General features: G+C 41.7%; 1 protein-coding gene across 1 annotated transcript in view; it reads right to left on the bottom strand.

Annotated features, from left to right (window-relative positions):
• Positions 1-286: 286 nt before the first annotated feature.
• The window catches only part of TCERG1L (transcription elongation regulator 1 like), a 272474-nt gene continuing 254240 nt past the window's right edge, over positions 287-18520 (bottom strand). Inside the window, exons 10-13 of the mRNA XM_040361370.1 lie at positions 8520-8649; positions 7885-7974; positions 4600-4718; positions 287-1182 (exon numbers count right to left, since the gene is read on the bottom strand). Of these exons, the coding sequence (XP_040217304.1) occupies positions 1026-1182; positions 4600-4718; positions 7885-7974; positions 8520-8649 (496 nt within the window). The 3' untranslated portion in view covers positions 287-1025. The remainder of the gene's footprint in view (positions 1183-4599; positions 4719-7884; positions 7975-8519; positions 8650-18520) is intronic.

The raw sequence follows: 18520 nt of genomic DNA, 5'->3' as shown, positions 1-18520 counted from the left end.
ATATATTTATATTTTTGGTTGTTATGTAAATTCCTGCCATTCAGGGGGGCGTAGTTTGGAGATCCCTGCAGTAGAGGAAGAACATTGGCTGTAGGAGAAAGAACAGCAGTGTGAGAAGTGCAAGGGATAGGGGGAGGAGCAGTAGGGCCAGAAGAGGGAGGAGCAGCTTAGGCAGGAGGGGCAACAGTCATAAGAAGCAGCAGGAGCAGGAGTAAGAATAATTTTAGGAGCAGGAGCCGAAGATGAAATAACAACATTATAATAAAATAAACTCTGGAGCCTGGAATTGACTTTTCTTAAAATGTTTATTTAAAAAAAAGTTCAAATATTTTGTGTATACAAAGTTGATGAGAAAAATCCCATGCATACTGTAGGTATACAATAAAAAAAAAAAGTAACTTTACATTTTAATGGCTTTACAAAATAAGTGTGTCAGAGCAAGTACAGAGTGACAGTTGTGTCTACTTCCTTGTGCTAATGACAGTTTAACATGGTGACACTTTCACAACAAGATTAATCATCATTTCATCACTCAGACAATGACATTATAACATCAATACAGCATTTTACTTGTCAAGAAATACAGTTTACATGGGTTGTTAACCGGGAATGTGCTTTACAAAAATAAACATAAAATGATAAAAAATAAAGGGATTAACTTTTACAAAAAAAAAAGTCGTTCTTACAGAATAACATAATAGGCTTATAATTGTCACTTTATACATTGTGCATCATAACAGTAATTTGCATAATAATCAAAAGCAACTAAAAACATACAGCAACTAACTTACATCATAATGGCAAATAGAGAGACACTGACCATGATGTTATAAAAAATAGCTTCAATATGAAACAATATTTTGTGTAGAATTTTCATTTATTTATTTTCAGAGATACCCTTTATAAAGTAGGCAGGTTAGGTCACCCGAAAATGTACGGTCCGCTTGACATTTTCTCCATCTGATAAATGATAAAGAAAATACTTCCCTTTTGTCTGCAATGTACAGTGTCGTATGGCGGGCATTCTATCTCATTTTTCTTAGGCGCAGTCTATTTTCTTTGTCCCTTTTTTTCAGCAAATTTATAAACTGGTTGAAAAAAAGTTCCTGGTCTTTCGTTTTCTGAACCACACGGAAGCGTTGGTCTCTTCCATATTTCTCTGCAAATTCTTTAAAGGTGGTTCTAAAAAAAAAAAAAAAGAAGAAAAACAAATGGATAAATAATTCAAAGTAAGTCCACTGGGAAAGGCTGCAGTCTATGTGTGATGCTGGTCATGTATTCAATGACTTTAACACGGAAACTGCGCAGATATAAAAGGCACAAAATAATGCAGTATTCCAAGACTGCTGTATTCATTATTGCATCAATACGTATATATTGCATATATTATATAATATTTGACTTGGTATGAGCCTCTTGCAATCCCCAAAACGCATAGAATGCATTAAGGTGAAAAAAAAATTACCTTTACAACCCCTTTAAGGACCGGGCCTGTATTCAGACTCGGTGTTTACAAGTTAAAAACTATTTTTTTTGCTAGAAAATTATTTAGAACCCCCAAACATTATATATATTTTTTTCTAACACCATAGACAATAAAATGGAGGTTATTGCAATACTTTTTGTCACACCCTATTTGCGCAGCGGTCTTACAAGCACACTTTTTTTGGAAAGAATTCACATTTTGAATAAAAAAATAAGACAACAGTAAAGTTAGCCCAATTTTTTTTAAATTGTGAAAGATAATGTTACGCCGATACTGCTGATACCCAACATGTCACGCTTCAAAATTGCGCCCGCTCGTGGAATGGCGTCAAACTTTTACCCTTTTAAATCTCCATAGGCAACGTTTAAAAAATTCTACAGGTTGCATGTTTTAAGTTACAGAGGAGGTCTAAGGCTAAAATGATTGCTCTTGCTCTAACGATCATGGCGATACCTCATATGTGTGGTTTGAACACCGTTTTCATATGCGAGCGCTGCTCATGTATTCGCTCGCTTCTGCACGCAAGCTCATCGGGACGAGGCGCTTTAAAAAAAAATGTTTTTTCTTATTTATTTTACTTTATTTTATTTATTTTTACACTGTTTAAAAAAAAAAAAATTGGGTCACTTTTATTCCTATTACAAGGAATGTAAACAGGTCCTCTTAAATATGAGATCTGGGGTCAAAAATACCTCAGATCTCATATTTACACTAAAATGCAATAATAAAAAATAAAAATCGTCATTTGAAAAAATGACAAAAATAAAATGGTCCTTTAATGCCCTGTACACACGATCGGTTCATCCGATGAAAACGGGCCGATGGATTTTTTCATCAGATATCCGATGAAGCTGACTTTCATCAGTCTTGCCTACACACCATCAGTTAAAAATCCGTTCGTGTCCAATGCGGTGACGTAAAACACGACGTGCTGAGAAAAATGAAGTTCCATTCTTCAGAGAATGCATTGACTTGATGGACTTGCACACAGACGATCGTTTTTTTCTATCGGTTTTTTAACCACCAGATAATTTTAAAACAGGTTCTAAGTTTTTTCACTGATGGGAAAAAAACGATGGGGCCCACACACGATCGGTTCGTCCGATGAAAACGTCTGATGAAAATGGTCCGTTTTCATCGGACGAACCGATCGTGTGTACGCGGCATAAGAGCTATGGGTGGAAGTGACATTTGACCTCGCTTCCGCCCTGCTATGGTATGGAGATGGGTGGGGGCCATCTTTCCCTCACTCGACCTATGACTCCAGTAAGCGGCAGAGGGTGTGGGAGAGTGACGGGAGGGGGGCCCTTCTCCCGCCGCCGAGAACGGTGATCTTGCGGCGAATCCGCCGCAGAGACCACCATTATTGTAAACTGGACCGACTGCCTGAAGAGATGAATACCTGGGTTATGGCATCAGCTGCTGCCATTATCGAGATATCCCTCTTCAAAATATATCCGACGTATATAGTCGCGCGCCGGTCCGAAAGTGGTTAAACTCATTTTTTTTTCTATCCTTTCACATTTTACCAAGATTTTAGCTATTATTTCAAATACAGATATTTGTTGATTCACCACAAGTGGGGGCTCCATACGTTTTACTTGTACTTTTACCATGTACTGTAAGGAAATGCTGTAAAGTAGAACACTGCACAGCAGCAGTGGAAAGCAGGAAACAAAGCATGCATATTTAATGAGCAGATATGGCTACCGCTATGTACATACAGTATATAATTACAAACTATATACCGAAGTACAGGCTTTAACCACTTAAGGACCCCCTACTGACGATATACGTCGGCAGAATGGCACAGCTGGGCACAATCACGTACCTGTACGTATCTCTTTAAGGCCCAGCCGTGGGGTCACGTGCGCCCCTCCGGCAGCGCGCTCGCGACCCGTTTCCAAGCTCTGTGACCACGCGCACGGACCCGATCGCCACCGGTGTCCCGCGATCGGTTTACCGGAGCTGAAGAATGGGGAGAGGTGAGTGTAAACACACCTTCCCCGTTCTTCATTGTGGCAGTGTCAGTTATCGTCTGTTCCCTGATATAGGGAAAGACGATCACTGACGTCACACGTCCAACCCCGCCCCCCTACAGAAACACATATGTCATATGAGGTCACACTTAACCTCTACAGTGCCCCCTAGTGGTTAACTCCTAAACTTCAATTGTCATTTTCACAGTAATCAGTGCATTTTTATATCACTTTTTGATGTGAAAATGACAATGGTCCCAAAAATGTGTCAAAATTGTCCGAAGAGTCCGCCATAATGTCGCAGTCATGAAAAAAATCGCTGATCACCGCCATTAGTAGTAAAAAAATAAATATTAATAAAAATGCAATAAAACTATCCCCTATTTTGTAAACGCTATAAATTTTGCGCAAATTAATCGATAAACGCTTATTGCCAAAAATAAGTATAATATGTATCGGCATAAACTGAGGAAAACATTTTTTTTTATATCTTTTTGGGGGATATTTATTATAGCAAAAAGTAAAAAATATTGCATTTTTTTTCAAAATTGTCGCTCTATCTTTGTTTATAGCGCAAAAAATAAAAACCGCAGAGGTGATCAAATACCACCAAAAGAAAGCTCCATTTGTGGGGAAAAAAAGGACGTCACTTTTGTTTGGGAGCCACATCGCAATTGTCAGTTAAAGCGACGCAGTGCCGAATCGCAAAAAGGGGCCAGGTCCTTAACCTGCATAATGGTCCGGGTCTTAAGTGGTTAAATCATTAGCACACACAAATAATATAAGATGTATTTTACACATTTATGTAAAAATAATGTTGAAAGAATATATAGTCTTTTTAGAAACTTAAACCTCCCACCCCCCAAAAATCCCCTAGAATAATATATGTACATATATTTAGCATTTTAACTTTTACCTGCTTCTTTCTTTCTTTTTTTTTTTTTTTTTTTGCATTTTAACTTTTACCTGCTTCTTTCTTATTTTTTCTTTTATTTTCCTTTACAGTGGAACCATTTCCCCTACCTAGCAATAATTTTAAAATATGTTAAATAAAAATGACATAAAAGTAACAGAACATAACTACGGTAAAGTTGTCAGGAAAGCAATACATTCGTTGAGTGCTGATTATAATACCTTGGGGACAGCTTGGATTCTTCAAGAAGCTTTTTAAATTCTTCTTTGGCAAGCATTAATTTACTCCTTTTTTCTTTCGATTCTTCCTTGATTCGAGTCTTTACAAACTGCTCAAAGACCTGCAAGGGAATCATACCATGAAATGAATATCCATCTTGTACTGGTTTGACCTGAGCGGAGTAAAATTTGATTGGTTCCTGCATTTCATACTAAGTAATTAATGGCAAACTATAACCATTTTCTTTTAAGTTTTATACATCTTTAAATTGATGTTTTTGGTTTATTATAACAGTTGAAATAAGCTACAGTGGAACCTTGGATTACGAGCATAATCCGTTCCAGGAGAAGGCTCATAATCCAAAACACTCGCACATCAAAGCGAGTTTCCCCATAGAAGTCAACTGAAAACGAAAATAATTTGTTCCGCATTGACTTCTATGGTATGCAATAACGCATGTAGCCAGAAGTGTGTGTGGGGGGTTGTTTTTGCACACTGCACCCCGGGCTCGACAAAAAACGAACAAACCTGAGTACAAGGTGAGTTTTGTAGTATGTGAAGTCTGAAAGAAGTCTCCACTCGCACCTTGAAAAAGGGGGTGCCTGCCGTCCCTGACGTCCCTGACTTTCTCAGAATTGATAGCCTGTAGCTTTACACAAACATCAATGACAGACCCTTCATCATTGCCACTCCAGTAGGTACAAAACTCTTTCCTGATTACACTAGACATGTGCACACTAAATTTATTTAGTTTTATTTATTTTGTTTCGTTAAAAAAAAGCATTCGCCCGAAAATCCGAATTAATTAAGGTCGAATCTATCATTGAAGGCTTATGATGTCCGTCGAATGTTCTAAGAAGATTCAACGAAGCAGCTACGGTAAATTGTACGACGCCGCAATCATACATTTCCGGTCGAATGCTCCGCCCACAAGCTATAGAAGAATTCTCATGTTGTATGACACTAGTAATAATTATATTTATAAATTATTATTACTAGTCAACCAACATTAGAATTCTTCTATAGCCTATGGGCGGAGAATTTGCCCATAAATGTCCGCTCGCGGCAATCGTATATTTTTAGCTGCTTCGTCGAATCTTCATGTCTCTATAATGTCGAATCTTTTCTCCCTAAGTAGAATAATCTTTGACTAATAAAGTTAGGTTAGGCACATTCAACCACAGATTCGATAGACACAGATCGCTATTGTCACCGTCATGTCGAATCTTCTATCTATATCAAACTGTTGTCACATCGAAATAAAAAAAAATGATGTCTGATCTTTTGGATTTTGAATTCTGCACATTCGTTTAACCACATAAGGACCGCCGATATACGTCGGCAGAATGGCACGGCTGGGCACAGGCACGTACCAATACGCCGCCTTTAAGAGCCCAGCCATTGGTCACGACCCAGTCGGAAGCACTGTGACCGTGCCCGCGGGACTCGTGGACCCAATCACCGCCTGTGTCCCGCGATCGGGTCACAGGAGCTGAAGAACGGGGAGAGGTGATTGTAAACACACCTTCCTCGTTCTTCCCTGTGGCAATGTCACTGATTGTCTGTTCCCTGTTATAGAGAACGATGATCAGTGACGTCACACCTACAGCTACGACCCCCTACAGTAAGAATCACTCCCTTAGGGTACACTTAACCCCTTAGCGCCCCCTAGTGGTTAACTCCTTTACTGCGATTGTCATTTTCACAGTAATCAGTGCATTTTTATAGCACTTTTCGCTGTGAAAATGACAATGGTCCCAAAAAATGTGTCAAAAGTGTCCGATGTGTCCGCCATAATGTCACAGTCACGAAAAAAAATCGCTGATCATCGCCATTACTAGTAGAAAAAAAATATTAATAAAAATGCCACAAAACTATCCCCTATTTTGTAAACGCTATAACTTTTGCGCAAACCAATCGATAAATGCTTATTGCGATTTTTCTACCAAAAATATGTAGAAGAATCTGTATTGGCCTAAACTAAGGAAAAAATATGTTTTTTTTATATATTTTTTGGGGATATTTATTATAGCAAAAAGTAAAAAAATATTGAATTTGTTTCAAAATTGTCGGTCTATTTCTATTTAGAGCGCAAAAAGCAAAACACGCAGAGGTGATCAAATACCACCAAAAGAAAGCTATTTTTGTGAAAAAAAAAAAAGGACGCCAGTTTTGTTTGGGAGCCATGTCGCACGACCGCGCAATTGTCAGTTAAAGAGACGCAGTGCCGAATCGCAAAAAGGGGCCACGTCCTTAACCTGCATAATGGTCCAGGGCTTAAGTGGTTAGACAAACGCGGAAATCCCAGAAATTCAGACGAAAATGCATTGGGATGAAAATGAATGCACATGTCTAGATTACACTAACCAGGGCCTAGTCATTGAAAGGTCTGCCTAAATGTTATCTGATAAGTAGAGATAATGGGGCAGATTCTGGTAGATCCTGCGGCGGCGGCGCGTAAGCCATTTACACTGCACCGCCACAACTTACAGGAGCAAGTGCCGTATTCCCCAAACACTTGCTCCGTAATTTGCGGCGGCGTAGTGTAATTGGCCCGGCGTATCCCACGCGTAATTCAAAGGGGGCGGCTTGTATTTAAATTAAGCGCGCCCCCGTGCCGATCGAACTGCGCATGCGCGGGGCTTAAAATAGTGGGCGTCATTGACGTAAAGTCGTATTCGCGGACGACTTAGGAAAACGACGGAACAAGCCGACGCGGACCCGACGCCATACTTAACATGGCATACGACGGACCTACGTAAACTTGCTCCTCATTATAGCAGGGGCAAGTTTAAGCTTACGGAAACGTCGTAAAATCACTGCGTCGTCCGCGCGTACGTTCCGGAATCTCGCGTAACTAGCTAATTTGCATAGACGACGGGGAAAACGACGATGCGACACCTAGCGGCGGAAAAAAAAATTGCATTTAAGATCTGACAGCGTAAGAGCCTTACGCCTGTCAGATCTAATGGGAATCTATGCGTAACTGATTCTAAGAATCAGTCGCATAGATACCCTGGGCCAGATTAGGACTTACGACGGCGCAAATGGTGTTGCACCGTCGTAACGCCTTTGAGAATCTGGCCCTTAAGGAAGCAGAGGTTGGTAACTACTGGAAGAATCATACTGAAGTCAGCAATGGCAGCACCAATATTTCAGTCATAATGGGTTCTCTTTAAAGCTGTACATTATCTAGAACTTAGTGCAGGCAAATTTATGATATTCTTTGCAAAAATGTTTAAATACATAAAATCAATATATATATATGTTATGCTATGAAAACACACCTGTTTCCGTTCCTCAGAGTTTAGCAAGAGATACCGAGGATCAAACACGATTTTGTGAAGCTCTTTTTCCCATGTGGAGAATGCCGACACCTGTGGAGCATTGCCAACAGTTAGAATGCTTAAACCCCCCTATTCTCATAACAAGAATATACAAATCTCATCCTGCTCTTATTTTTCAACACTTTCATGAAGTTGAAAACTATTTAATTAAAACATTCCTTGCTGAGGATCCCTTTGAGTTTCTCATATGACTTTGTTGCAGAAACATTAATATTTTAGAACAAAGCAACCAGACTGCATTCTGAACCATTTTCAAAACTGTTCTGTTTAAAGCAAACCTGTATGCTTATTTTGTCAACTTAAAGGGATCCTCCATATTTATTGACACAGTGGGAGGTCACTTTAACCTGGGAGCCATTCAGTTTGGAGTCTTGAGGTCCTCAGGGCTAGACAAATGGACATTTTCCCAGAAGCAAAAAAAATATACACTGGTAGGGGTTTGAACTCTTCCCTACTCCATCCAAAACGAAAAATGCATTATACTATACGCCTAAAATTCATCTTTAAATCTGAAACTTAAAATGTAAGATGACCATTGTGGTGTGGTCATATAATGGTGTCTCTGGTTCGCTTACCCCTCTTTCTAGAAGCATGTTCCTGAAACATGTTATCCTTTCATCTAAAGATGGGACTGCTTTAGGAGATGGGGGCTGCTCACTTCCCTCCTCAGTGCTGGCCTGCTCAGTTGTATTAGAATCGTCAGTCCTTAAAAATAAAAACAGATTTCTTTTATAAGGCTTTTGTATAATATAAATATATACTGTAAATGGCATGAGGACAAAGCAATACAAATTTTAGAAAACACATTTAAAGATATCTTGTTGCTAGACCGTTCCTCTCCCACAGAAAAATTACACATATGATTATATGTGAAGCCTCGTACACACGACCGAGGAACTCGACGGGCGAAACACATCGTTTTCCTCGTCGAGTTCCTTGTTAGGCTGTCGAGGAACTCGACAAGGCAAGTTTCTCCATTCCCGTCGAGGAAATAGAGAACTTGCTCTCTTTTTGGCTCGTCGAGTTTCTCGACAGTTTACTCGACGAAAATGTACACACGACCGGTTTAAAAATATCTCCCAGCAAGTTTCTTGCTGGTTTTTGCCGAGAAACTCAGTCGTGTGTACAAGGCTTGAGACTGCTGCTTGGCACCTGTCAGGAAAGAGGTTCCTGTCGTACGCGCATGCGCACTAGCACGTTGGCTAATCAGTGTACGCACATGCGCACACGCGCATCAGCACATCGGGCTATATAAACTGAGCTTCTGCATGGACTTTGTGTTCTGACCTATTACCAGCTTCTGTGTGTTCTGATCTGTTACCTGTGCTGACCTCTGATCTTGATCCGGCTTGTTCTCACTAACGCTGTCTGCTTGATACCCTGACCCCGGCTTGTTTTGGACTCCTCTTCTGCCTGCTGCTCTGTTTATCTGCCTGAACATTACCGACCTGGCTTGCCTAACCCTGCATCTGCTCATCCAGCCTGCCACGGCTCTGCTCTGCAATCCACATCTGGATTCTGCTCCAGCTGCAATCCCAGCCTGCCATGGCCTTGGTCTGCCTAACCACCACCAGCCTGCCTGCTGCACATTTGTCCATTGACAACCAGCCATACATACTACAGGACTAATCTCAGCCACGCCTACACCACTGTGCTTATGTGGCTGCTGTCTCACCTTCAGTGACCCACAAGGCAGTGTGGTACGAGAGGCCCTCCTCTACGCGTCAGGCTCACGAACCAGATACGTGACAGCACCAACATCACAGCTCTTTTCCCAGAAGCTACATAAAACTCTATGTAGGGAATAGAAGAGGGGGTTGGGAGGTGAGCCAGCACAGACAGGACTTGGGACTCATACATCTCTGAAGAGGACAGGGCTATGGGGGGAATGGGCTGTGCTGGGATATTGCTCTTCTTGAACTCTGTCCAAAAAAGAAAGAAAGCAGAGCAGGATTTTTTCGAAGGTGCAACCTCTCAAGGAGTAACACAAACACATATACTGTATATGCTCTGTTAAAACCACTTATGTGTTCACATAACTGTCCATACTGGGCCCCTCCAGGAATTCTCTTTCCATTAGGGAATTCCCCTATTGGTCCCTCATCTTCTCTGGATTGCATTAAGCCTCCTTAGATGTGTTTTAATGGTTAATGTAAGTAATTTTAGCTTTTTTTTTATTGGGGTTTTATATAGCCATTGGGGTTATACATATATATTTAATATAATGCTATTAATTTAATCTAACAGCACCCTCCCCCTCCTGATGACGCTAAATGTGAAACGCGTAGAGTTACAACCACTCCCATTTTCAACACAACTGCTTATCGTTATGAAAACGACATGCCGATACCATCATTATGACATATATGGGCCGTACACACGACCGAACATGTCTGCTGAAAGTGGTCCACTGGACATGTTCGGTCGTGTGTAGGCCCGAGCGGGCAGGATTCCAGCAAACATTTGCCCGCCGGGCCTTTTCCCAGCGGGCAAATATTTCTGGACTTGTTTTAAAACAGCCCGCTGAAATCCTGCCCGCTCGGACATGTTCGGTCGTCTGTACAGACCTACCGTACATGTCCGAGCGCCCGCCATCCCTCGCATGCGTCGAATGACTTTGACGCATGCGTGGAAGCATTGAACTGGCAGGGCCGCCCACGTCGCCGCATCATCGTCGCAGCGACGGCGCAGACACCCCCCCCCGTATTGTTTACACGCGGATTTCTGTATGATGGTGAGTACAGCCACCATACAGAAATCCCCGGGCAGACATGTACGGTGAAAACGGTCCGACGGACCGGTTTCATCGTACATGTTTGCTCGTCTGTACCCGGCCATAGATGTAATTATGTATATGCAGTTGTTTTGACCTATGTGTTTATCATCTATGGGCGGATCATATGAGGAACAGAAATATATTATTGCTGCATCAATGTTGATCTGCAACTATATATATATGTCTCCATTTTTGGATTTTGATTTTGAATTAAATAGAAATGTATGTGAATACATACATGCTTTTAACCGAGCATATACTATTTGGTATATATGTTTGTATTCCTCCTTAAAAGGTTTCAACTTTGAACAATTCTGCTCTGTTTTCTTCCTTTTTTATATATGCTTATAGTGTTAAGCATTTGACATTGGAATGATCTATCCTGACACTCACTCAAAGTATATTAGTCAAATTTTCTAGCAAGTTTAAAGACACATTGCAAATACATGAAAAATGTTCCTCCCATGGTCTTTTGGTTCTATATATTTATTGGTGGCCTGTAATCCCCTGAGGAAGCCATTCTTGGCGAAACATGTTAGGAAAACACACCATCTTGTCACCCTTACTCACCTGAAAAATACCATCTTGTAATTACTAACTAATTGGAATCCTTCCAGTGAGATCACCACAAATGGAGATATATAAGGATACCTAATGGTTTTATTTTTGATTAAGTTTTAATCATATTTGAAATAAATTTCATGTTTTAAATATTTCATGTTCTCATTCTTTGTTGGCACCCCTACAATCGCACTTCAAGTCTTTTTTTCCATATTTATGGGATGAGGTGCCTGAAATGACGTGTTCCCCTAGGTCGGACCAAACATAAAAATATATATTCTTGAAGCAGTGAGATTTTCTAGCAAGTTTAAATACACATTGCAAATTAATGAAAAATATTTAAAGAAAGAAAAAATCTGCAAGTAAGCATTGGAAATACTTAAAGGGGTTGTAAAGGTGCAATGTTTTTTCCTAAATAGACAGGAGAGTCAGGACGCCCACTAACACACAGCTCCTTTCTCTATCTGCAACGTAGAGAGCGTCCTGACGTAGTCCAAAGGAGGGGGCGAGCACGACACTCGACACTCCACACCAGGGAGAAAGCCTTGCATTACTGTGTGGAGTTACAGACAGAAGAACAGGAAGTGAGGATTTCTCAGAAGAAATAAGGACATTTAAAAGCACAATGGAAGGATGAGGTAAGTGAAAGAGGACTGCACTAAGGTAAAGGAAGATATTTAGGAAAAAACATTTTTACCTTTACAACCCCTTTAATTTTTCTGTGCTTATACTTGCAAATTTTAAGTTGAGGTCAAGGTCTCCTTAAGAGTAGACACAACTAAATACATATATGTGAATCTCAGTCCCTGTCCTATTCTTTATTTCATGCTGGTCAAGAAATTAAAGGATTGCATTAGGACTGACTCAAGTTTTTATGCTAGCTCTATGTAAAATGTATTTAATTGTCTATAATTGCTTTTCTTCCCCATTCACTTTATACATTGCTTTAAGAAAAAACAGTTCCATGGACATCTAATAATACCTGGCATTTATGTTGTGGTGCGCTGCAATGTGTTGCCCAGTTCATTGGGGTTGTCCCAGTTCAATTACTGCAATGCATTGCAAAGTACTGTGAAAATTGTAGAAATGTGTAATGTGCATTTTAATGCGCGTTACCACAATTCAAACATCCGAATGTGCCCTGATACAGATTTACAGGACACTAATTGTGTGCTTGCAAAAAATACTGAGCCATCACTAATTTTAACTCCTATAACTGTTGAATATTTATATATTATTAATATTTATTAATCTTCGCTAAATCAGATTAAAATTTAAGCGGGTGAATAATTGCCTGTCTTTAATTATTGTTCCTGTTAAACACAATGCCCCAGTTTTTGAATGTGGAAAATTAGACAATATGGGGGTAGATTCAGAAAGAAGTTACGCTGGCGTATCTATTGATACGCCGCGTAACTTCTAGGATGCTCCGGCGTATCTTTTTTCTGTGTTCAGAAAACAAGATACGCCGGAATTTGGCTAAGATCCGACTGGCGTAAGTCTCTTACGCCGTCGTATCTTAGTTGCATATTTACGCTGGCCGCTAGGTGGCGCTTCCATCGATTTACGCAAGGAATATGCAAATTAGGTAGATACGCTGATTCAGAAATGGACGTCCGCCCGGCGCATTTTTTTACGTTGTTTACGTTCGGCTTTTTCTGGCGTAAAGTTACCCCTGCTATATGAGGCATATCCTATGTTAAATATGGACGTCGGGCCAGCGTCAAATTTTCCATCGATTACGTTGTTTGCGTAAGTCGTTCCCGAATAGGGCTGTGCGTAATTTATGTTCACGTCGAAAGCATTGGCTTTTTGCGGGTTAATTTGGAGCATGCGCACTGGGTTACGTTCACGGACGGCGCATGCGCCGTTAGTCAAAAACGTCATTTACGTGGGGTCATGTTTTATTTACATAAAACACGCCCACCTCTTCACAATTTTAATTAGGCGCGCTTACGCCGGCAAATTTACGCTACACCGCCGTAACTTAGGGCGCAGGTTCTTGGTGAATACAGAACCTGCCTCACTAAGTTACGGCGGCGTAGCGTATCTGAGATACGCTACGCCCGCACAAAGTTACGGCGGGCTATCTGAATCTAGCCCATGGTGTATTTACAAAGAGTAGACATTTTAGTAATTACAGTAGTTTACAAAGTTTATAGAAGACTAGATAGATAGATAGATAGATAGATAGATAGATAGATAGATAGATAGATAGATAGATAGATAGATAGATAGATAGATTGAGAGAGATAGAGTGACGTTGTGTAAGTTGGTTTAAAATTAATATAATTGAAGGACTTTAACAATCGTTAAGACTCCTCTCTTTATATGTTGAATTATAAAGTGGCCCCCATTATCCTTTCTTTTGGCTTCCCACCTCCCTCTTAAGATTAGGAACAATCCCTATTGATAGTATGGTCCCAATGGGGTTGATAGGGTTTATTTCTCCTACTATTGAGTTGTAACTCATTAACAGAGTTTAATTGCAGATTTGATTGCTAACTCCTTTGTTTATTTATCCAGTTTATGTGCCTTTTTTTATTTTTTTGTTTGTTTTTCTCTGTATCTATCTGTAAAGCCTCATACACACGATCAGACTTCCAACGGACAAATCCGTGGATTTTTGTTCGAATGGCGTTGGCCGTGAACTTGTCCATAAGGAGCACCTCTCCCTCTCGCTCCTGCACCGCCACTGAAAACAATACATAGATTCATGCATTGCATGAATCTATGTATTGTCGCCGGCGCTGCCCACTCACTATTCAGATGGCCGGCCCCCTGGTGAGCACCGGCCATCTGAATAACGGCAGCTGGTTGGCTGTGCCAGTGACTCTGATAGGCTTTCCGATTACAGCCTGTGGGCTCTAATCAGCTTCCAAATAGTTAACCAAGGAACACACGGGGTGTGCGTTCCTTGGTTAACACTGACACGCATCTCAGCCAATCAGGTTCACCGGATCTGCTTACTGGTAACCTGATTGGCTGAAGCGACATCGAGGGCGGGAGAGGACATCAAGGGATCGTGAAGGAGGATGGCTGAGAAAGGTAATTGCCGGGCGGCGGGGGGGGGGGGGGGGTGGGGCGGCAATCTGGCAGCATTTTATGGGGCAAATTTGTGGCAATTGATGGGCACAGTGGCGACAATGGCATGGCACAGTGGCTGCGTTTGACATGGCACAGTGTTGATAATGACATGGCATAGTGGCGATAATTGATGGGCACAGTGGCGACAATGACATGGCACAGTGGCTGCGTTTGGCATGGCACAGTGGTGACAATTGATGGGCACAGTGGCGACAATGGCATGGCTCAGTGGCTGCGTTTGGAATTGCACAGTGGCGACAATAGATGGGCACAGTGGCGACAATCTTATGGCACAGTGGCGACAATTTTATGGCACAGTGGCGACAATTTTATGGCACAGTGGCTGCGTTTGATGGGCACAGTGGCTGCGTTTGATGGGCACAGTGGCTGCATTTGATGGGCACAGGGTGGCTGCAATTAATGCTTTTTTTGTTTGTTTGTTTGTTTGCGCCCCCCAACAAATTGTGAGCACCAGCCAACACTGCTTGTTCTGCATACAAATGGCAGAACTTTTTCAGCCAAAATTCACAAAACCAAGTGGTTTTTCTGCTCTTTAGCGCCACCCTTTAGGCAACTTCTGCTAATGTTGTCTTATGAGTGAGTGAAAAACTTATATAGCGCAACACTTGCGAACTGAATCGCCTCTGGGCGCTGGTTAGCATTATGGTTAGCATTAGTTCGGAGCATGCGTGTTTGTACTTTGGATTTTAGTCCGAGGGACTTGTGTACACACGATCGGATAATCCGACTGAACACATTTGTTGTCGGACAATTTGAGAGCATGACCATCCAACATTTGTTGTCGGAAATTCCAACAACAATTGTCCAATGGAGCGTACAGGCGGTCGGATTATCCGACAAGACACGTCCATCGAACAATTCTTGTCTGAATATCCGATCTTGTGTACGGGCCTTAAGTGTACCGAGAAGCACTTGTAATATATTTTATTGACTAATAAAAATTTGTTAATAGAAAATAAATAAATATAATAATCATTCTGCCGCATCAAGTGAAGAGACAGGATAATCTGACAGATCCTATTCAGGCAATGCATAAAATGTAAATTACGCTCTTTGCGTTTCTATGATACATATTGTAGCAAACTATCTCTGACTTATGAAAGGATCGGTATAAAATGCCTGGTCTAGCAATGTGCACAATTAAACTATTATGCACCTGAGGATTTATATGGCTTTATAAATGTTTTACATCAGCTATAAAAAAGCAGCAAATAGATAGGAGTAAATTATTCACTGGTTTAAAGGAAGCGCGGAATGAAAAATCCACCATACACAGGAAGGGACCCACAGAGGGCCCATAACACACAGGTTTAAATTATATACTTACTTGAACACAGCTGGAAATGTCAAAATGACAAATATTCTGCTTGTCATTCATAGGCTGCTCGAGAACCGAGGATTACTGTATGTCGAGAGAAGCACTTGACTTCCTATTTAAAAGCTCTGACTATAGCACACTGTTGTAGCTATAGCAGATCGACCCGGTACAAATCTCTGCCTATGTAATTTCAAGAACAGCTCCAGATCAGCACATGTAAAAAAAATAAAAATAACCTTTTAGGTAATGTATTTATTCATTCTAAAGCCTTGAAAGTATTTTATTTCTGACCAGGAAAAGTGAGCAGCTCAAACTTGTCTTATACTCAGGGCCGTCTTTAAAGCAGGGCAAAAGTGGCATCTGCCCTGGGCCCTGTCATTGTTGTGGGGCCCAAAGAAGCTGACTAATACTTGCCAATTATCCCAGTTTAAATTCCCTCATCCCTTGGGGTTTTAGTCATGTGCTGTGTCCTGATATCTCAGTGTGAAGTTCTGTTAATAATGCTGCCCAGCTCTGCTCTTTTGTTGTGTACAGATGACTCTCCTGCAGACCCTGGGCTAGATTCACGTAGAATCGCGTAACTTTGTGCGGGCGTAACGTATCCTATTTACGTTACGCCTCCGCAACTTTTACAGGCAAGTGCCGTATTCTCAAAAAAAAAGTTGCGGCGGCGTAGCGTTAATAGGCCGGCGTAAGCCCGCCTAATTTAAATTGTGAAGAGGTGGGCGTGTGTTATGTAAAACAGGCTTGACCCGACGTGATTGATGTTTTTCCCGAACGGTGCATGCGCCGTCCGTGGAATTTTCCAGTGTGCATTGCTCCAAAGTACGCCGCAAGGACGTCATTGGTTTCGACGTGAACGTAAATGACGTCCAGCCCCATTCACGGACGACTTACGCAAACGGCGTAACTTTTTCAAATTTTGACGCCGGAACGACAGCCATACTTAACATTGGTACACCGCACTTACGCCACCATATAGCAGGGGTAATTATACGCCGGGAAAAAACTAACGTAAACGGCGTATCTGTACTGCGTCGGTCGGGCGTACGTTCGTGAATTCGCGTATCTTGCTGATTTACATATTTCGACGCGTAAATCAGCGCACACGCCCCTAGCGGCCAGCGTAAAAATGCAGTTACGATCCGACGGCGTAAGAGACTTACGCCTGTCGGATCTAATAGATATCTATGCGTAACTGATTCTAAAAATCAGGCGCATAGATACGACCGGCCGGACTCAGAGATACAACGACATATCTGGAGATACACCGTCGTATCTCCTCTAAGAATCTGGCCCCCTGTGTTTACATGTAAATACCGGCATTGCTATGCAAATAGCGGCGGCTTTCATATGTAAATAGAGGCGGTATTCATATGTTTATCATTCCCCCCCCCCCCCCCGAGGTCATATTCACCATCACCTATACTGAATGCTGCCCACTGGGGAGATAAAGGGGCATGTTTAACCACTTAAGGACCCCTTCACGCTGATATACGTCGGCAGAATGGCACGGCTGGGCACATCAACGTATATGTACGTTGCCCTTTAAGCCCAGCACGCGACCCGGTCCGAAGCTCCGTGACCGCGGCCGCAGGACTCGCGGACCCGATCGACGCTGGAGCTGAAGAACGGGGAGAGCTGTGTGTAAACACAGCTTCCCCGTTCTTCACTGTGGCGCCATCATCAATCGTGTGTTCCCTTATATAGGGAATCACAATCGATGACGTCACACCTACAGCCACACCCCCCTACAGTTAGAAACACATATGGGTAAAACTCCGAAATGCCCCAATTTTTCCACAAATGTGGCCATTTCGGTGGAATACATTGGCGTGAAAGGAGCAGGCGAAATCACGGGTCTCCAAACTTTCTAACCAAAGGGGCAGTTTACTATTCCTCAGACTTCTGGACTGAACAATGTCATTTAGGAGTAGAGAACATCCTGGCATCAGTGGGATTAATTATGCCCTATAGTTGATATTAGGGGGGGAATAGTGTCCCATCACACTATACCCAAACAAAATTGGCGTCCTTTTTTCCCCCACAAATAGAGCTTTCTTTTGGTGGTATTTGATTATCTCTGTGGATTTAATTTTTGCGCTATAAACAAAAAAATAGGAAAAATTTTGAAAAAAAAAAAACAATGGGCCAGATCCTCGTAGCACGCCGCATTGTTGCGGCCGGCGTAGCGTATCTCTGATACACTACGCCGCCGTAACTTACAGCGTATTTTCCTTATCCTCAAAGAAGTTGCGCCGTAAGTTACAGCGGCGTAGTGTAATTTTGGGGGCGTAAGGGAGCGCAATTCAAATCGATGTGATGGGGGCGTGTTTTATGTAAATACGTCGTGAATCCCATGAATAAGTCTTACATGACGAAACATGTCGGGGCGTGGCTACACAGCGAACATTTGACCCTCTGAACCAATGTGATATGATTCTGCAAGTTACATCACGCTAGTGACCAGCGAGTGAGAGAGATTTTTTTCCAAACAGGAGAGCGCCAGCACAACGGAGGGGAAGTGGTGAGAAGCATCTGGTTTTTGCACAGGTCCGCCGTGACCATAGTTCATCAGCCAAAAGGAATATTGAGGAAGTTTGCTTTGATTTGATTCACGCTTGTTTTTGAGTTTACTTTTGTGAGTGTAACCTTTGCAGATTTGATGTGGTGTTTCATTAAACTGAGTTTAGCAGTATTACACTATCACACGTTTTTTTCATTATTTATGTGGATCTCACTTATCACTTTGTTGGAATTGGCATCCATCCATCTGATTTGAGGAATGCGTAACATGCTTGTTTTGCCATAAC

The sequence above is a fragment of the Rana temporaria genome, chromosome 8, assembly GCF_905171775.1.
Source record: "Rana temporaria chromosome 8, aRanTem1.1, whole genome shotgun sequence".
NCBI classification, from domain to species: domain Eukaryota; kingdom Metazoa; phylum Chordata; class Amphibia; order Anura; family Ranidae; genus Rana; species Rana temporaria.
The sequence above is the reverse complement of the archived record's forward strand: the minus strand, read 5'-3'. Positions and strand labels throughout refer to the sequence as shown.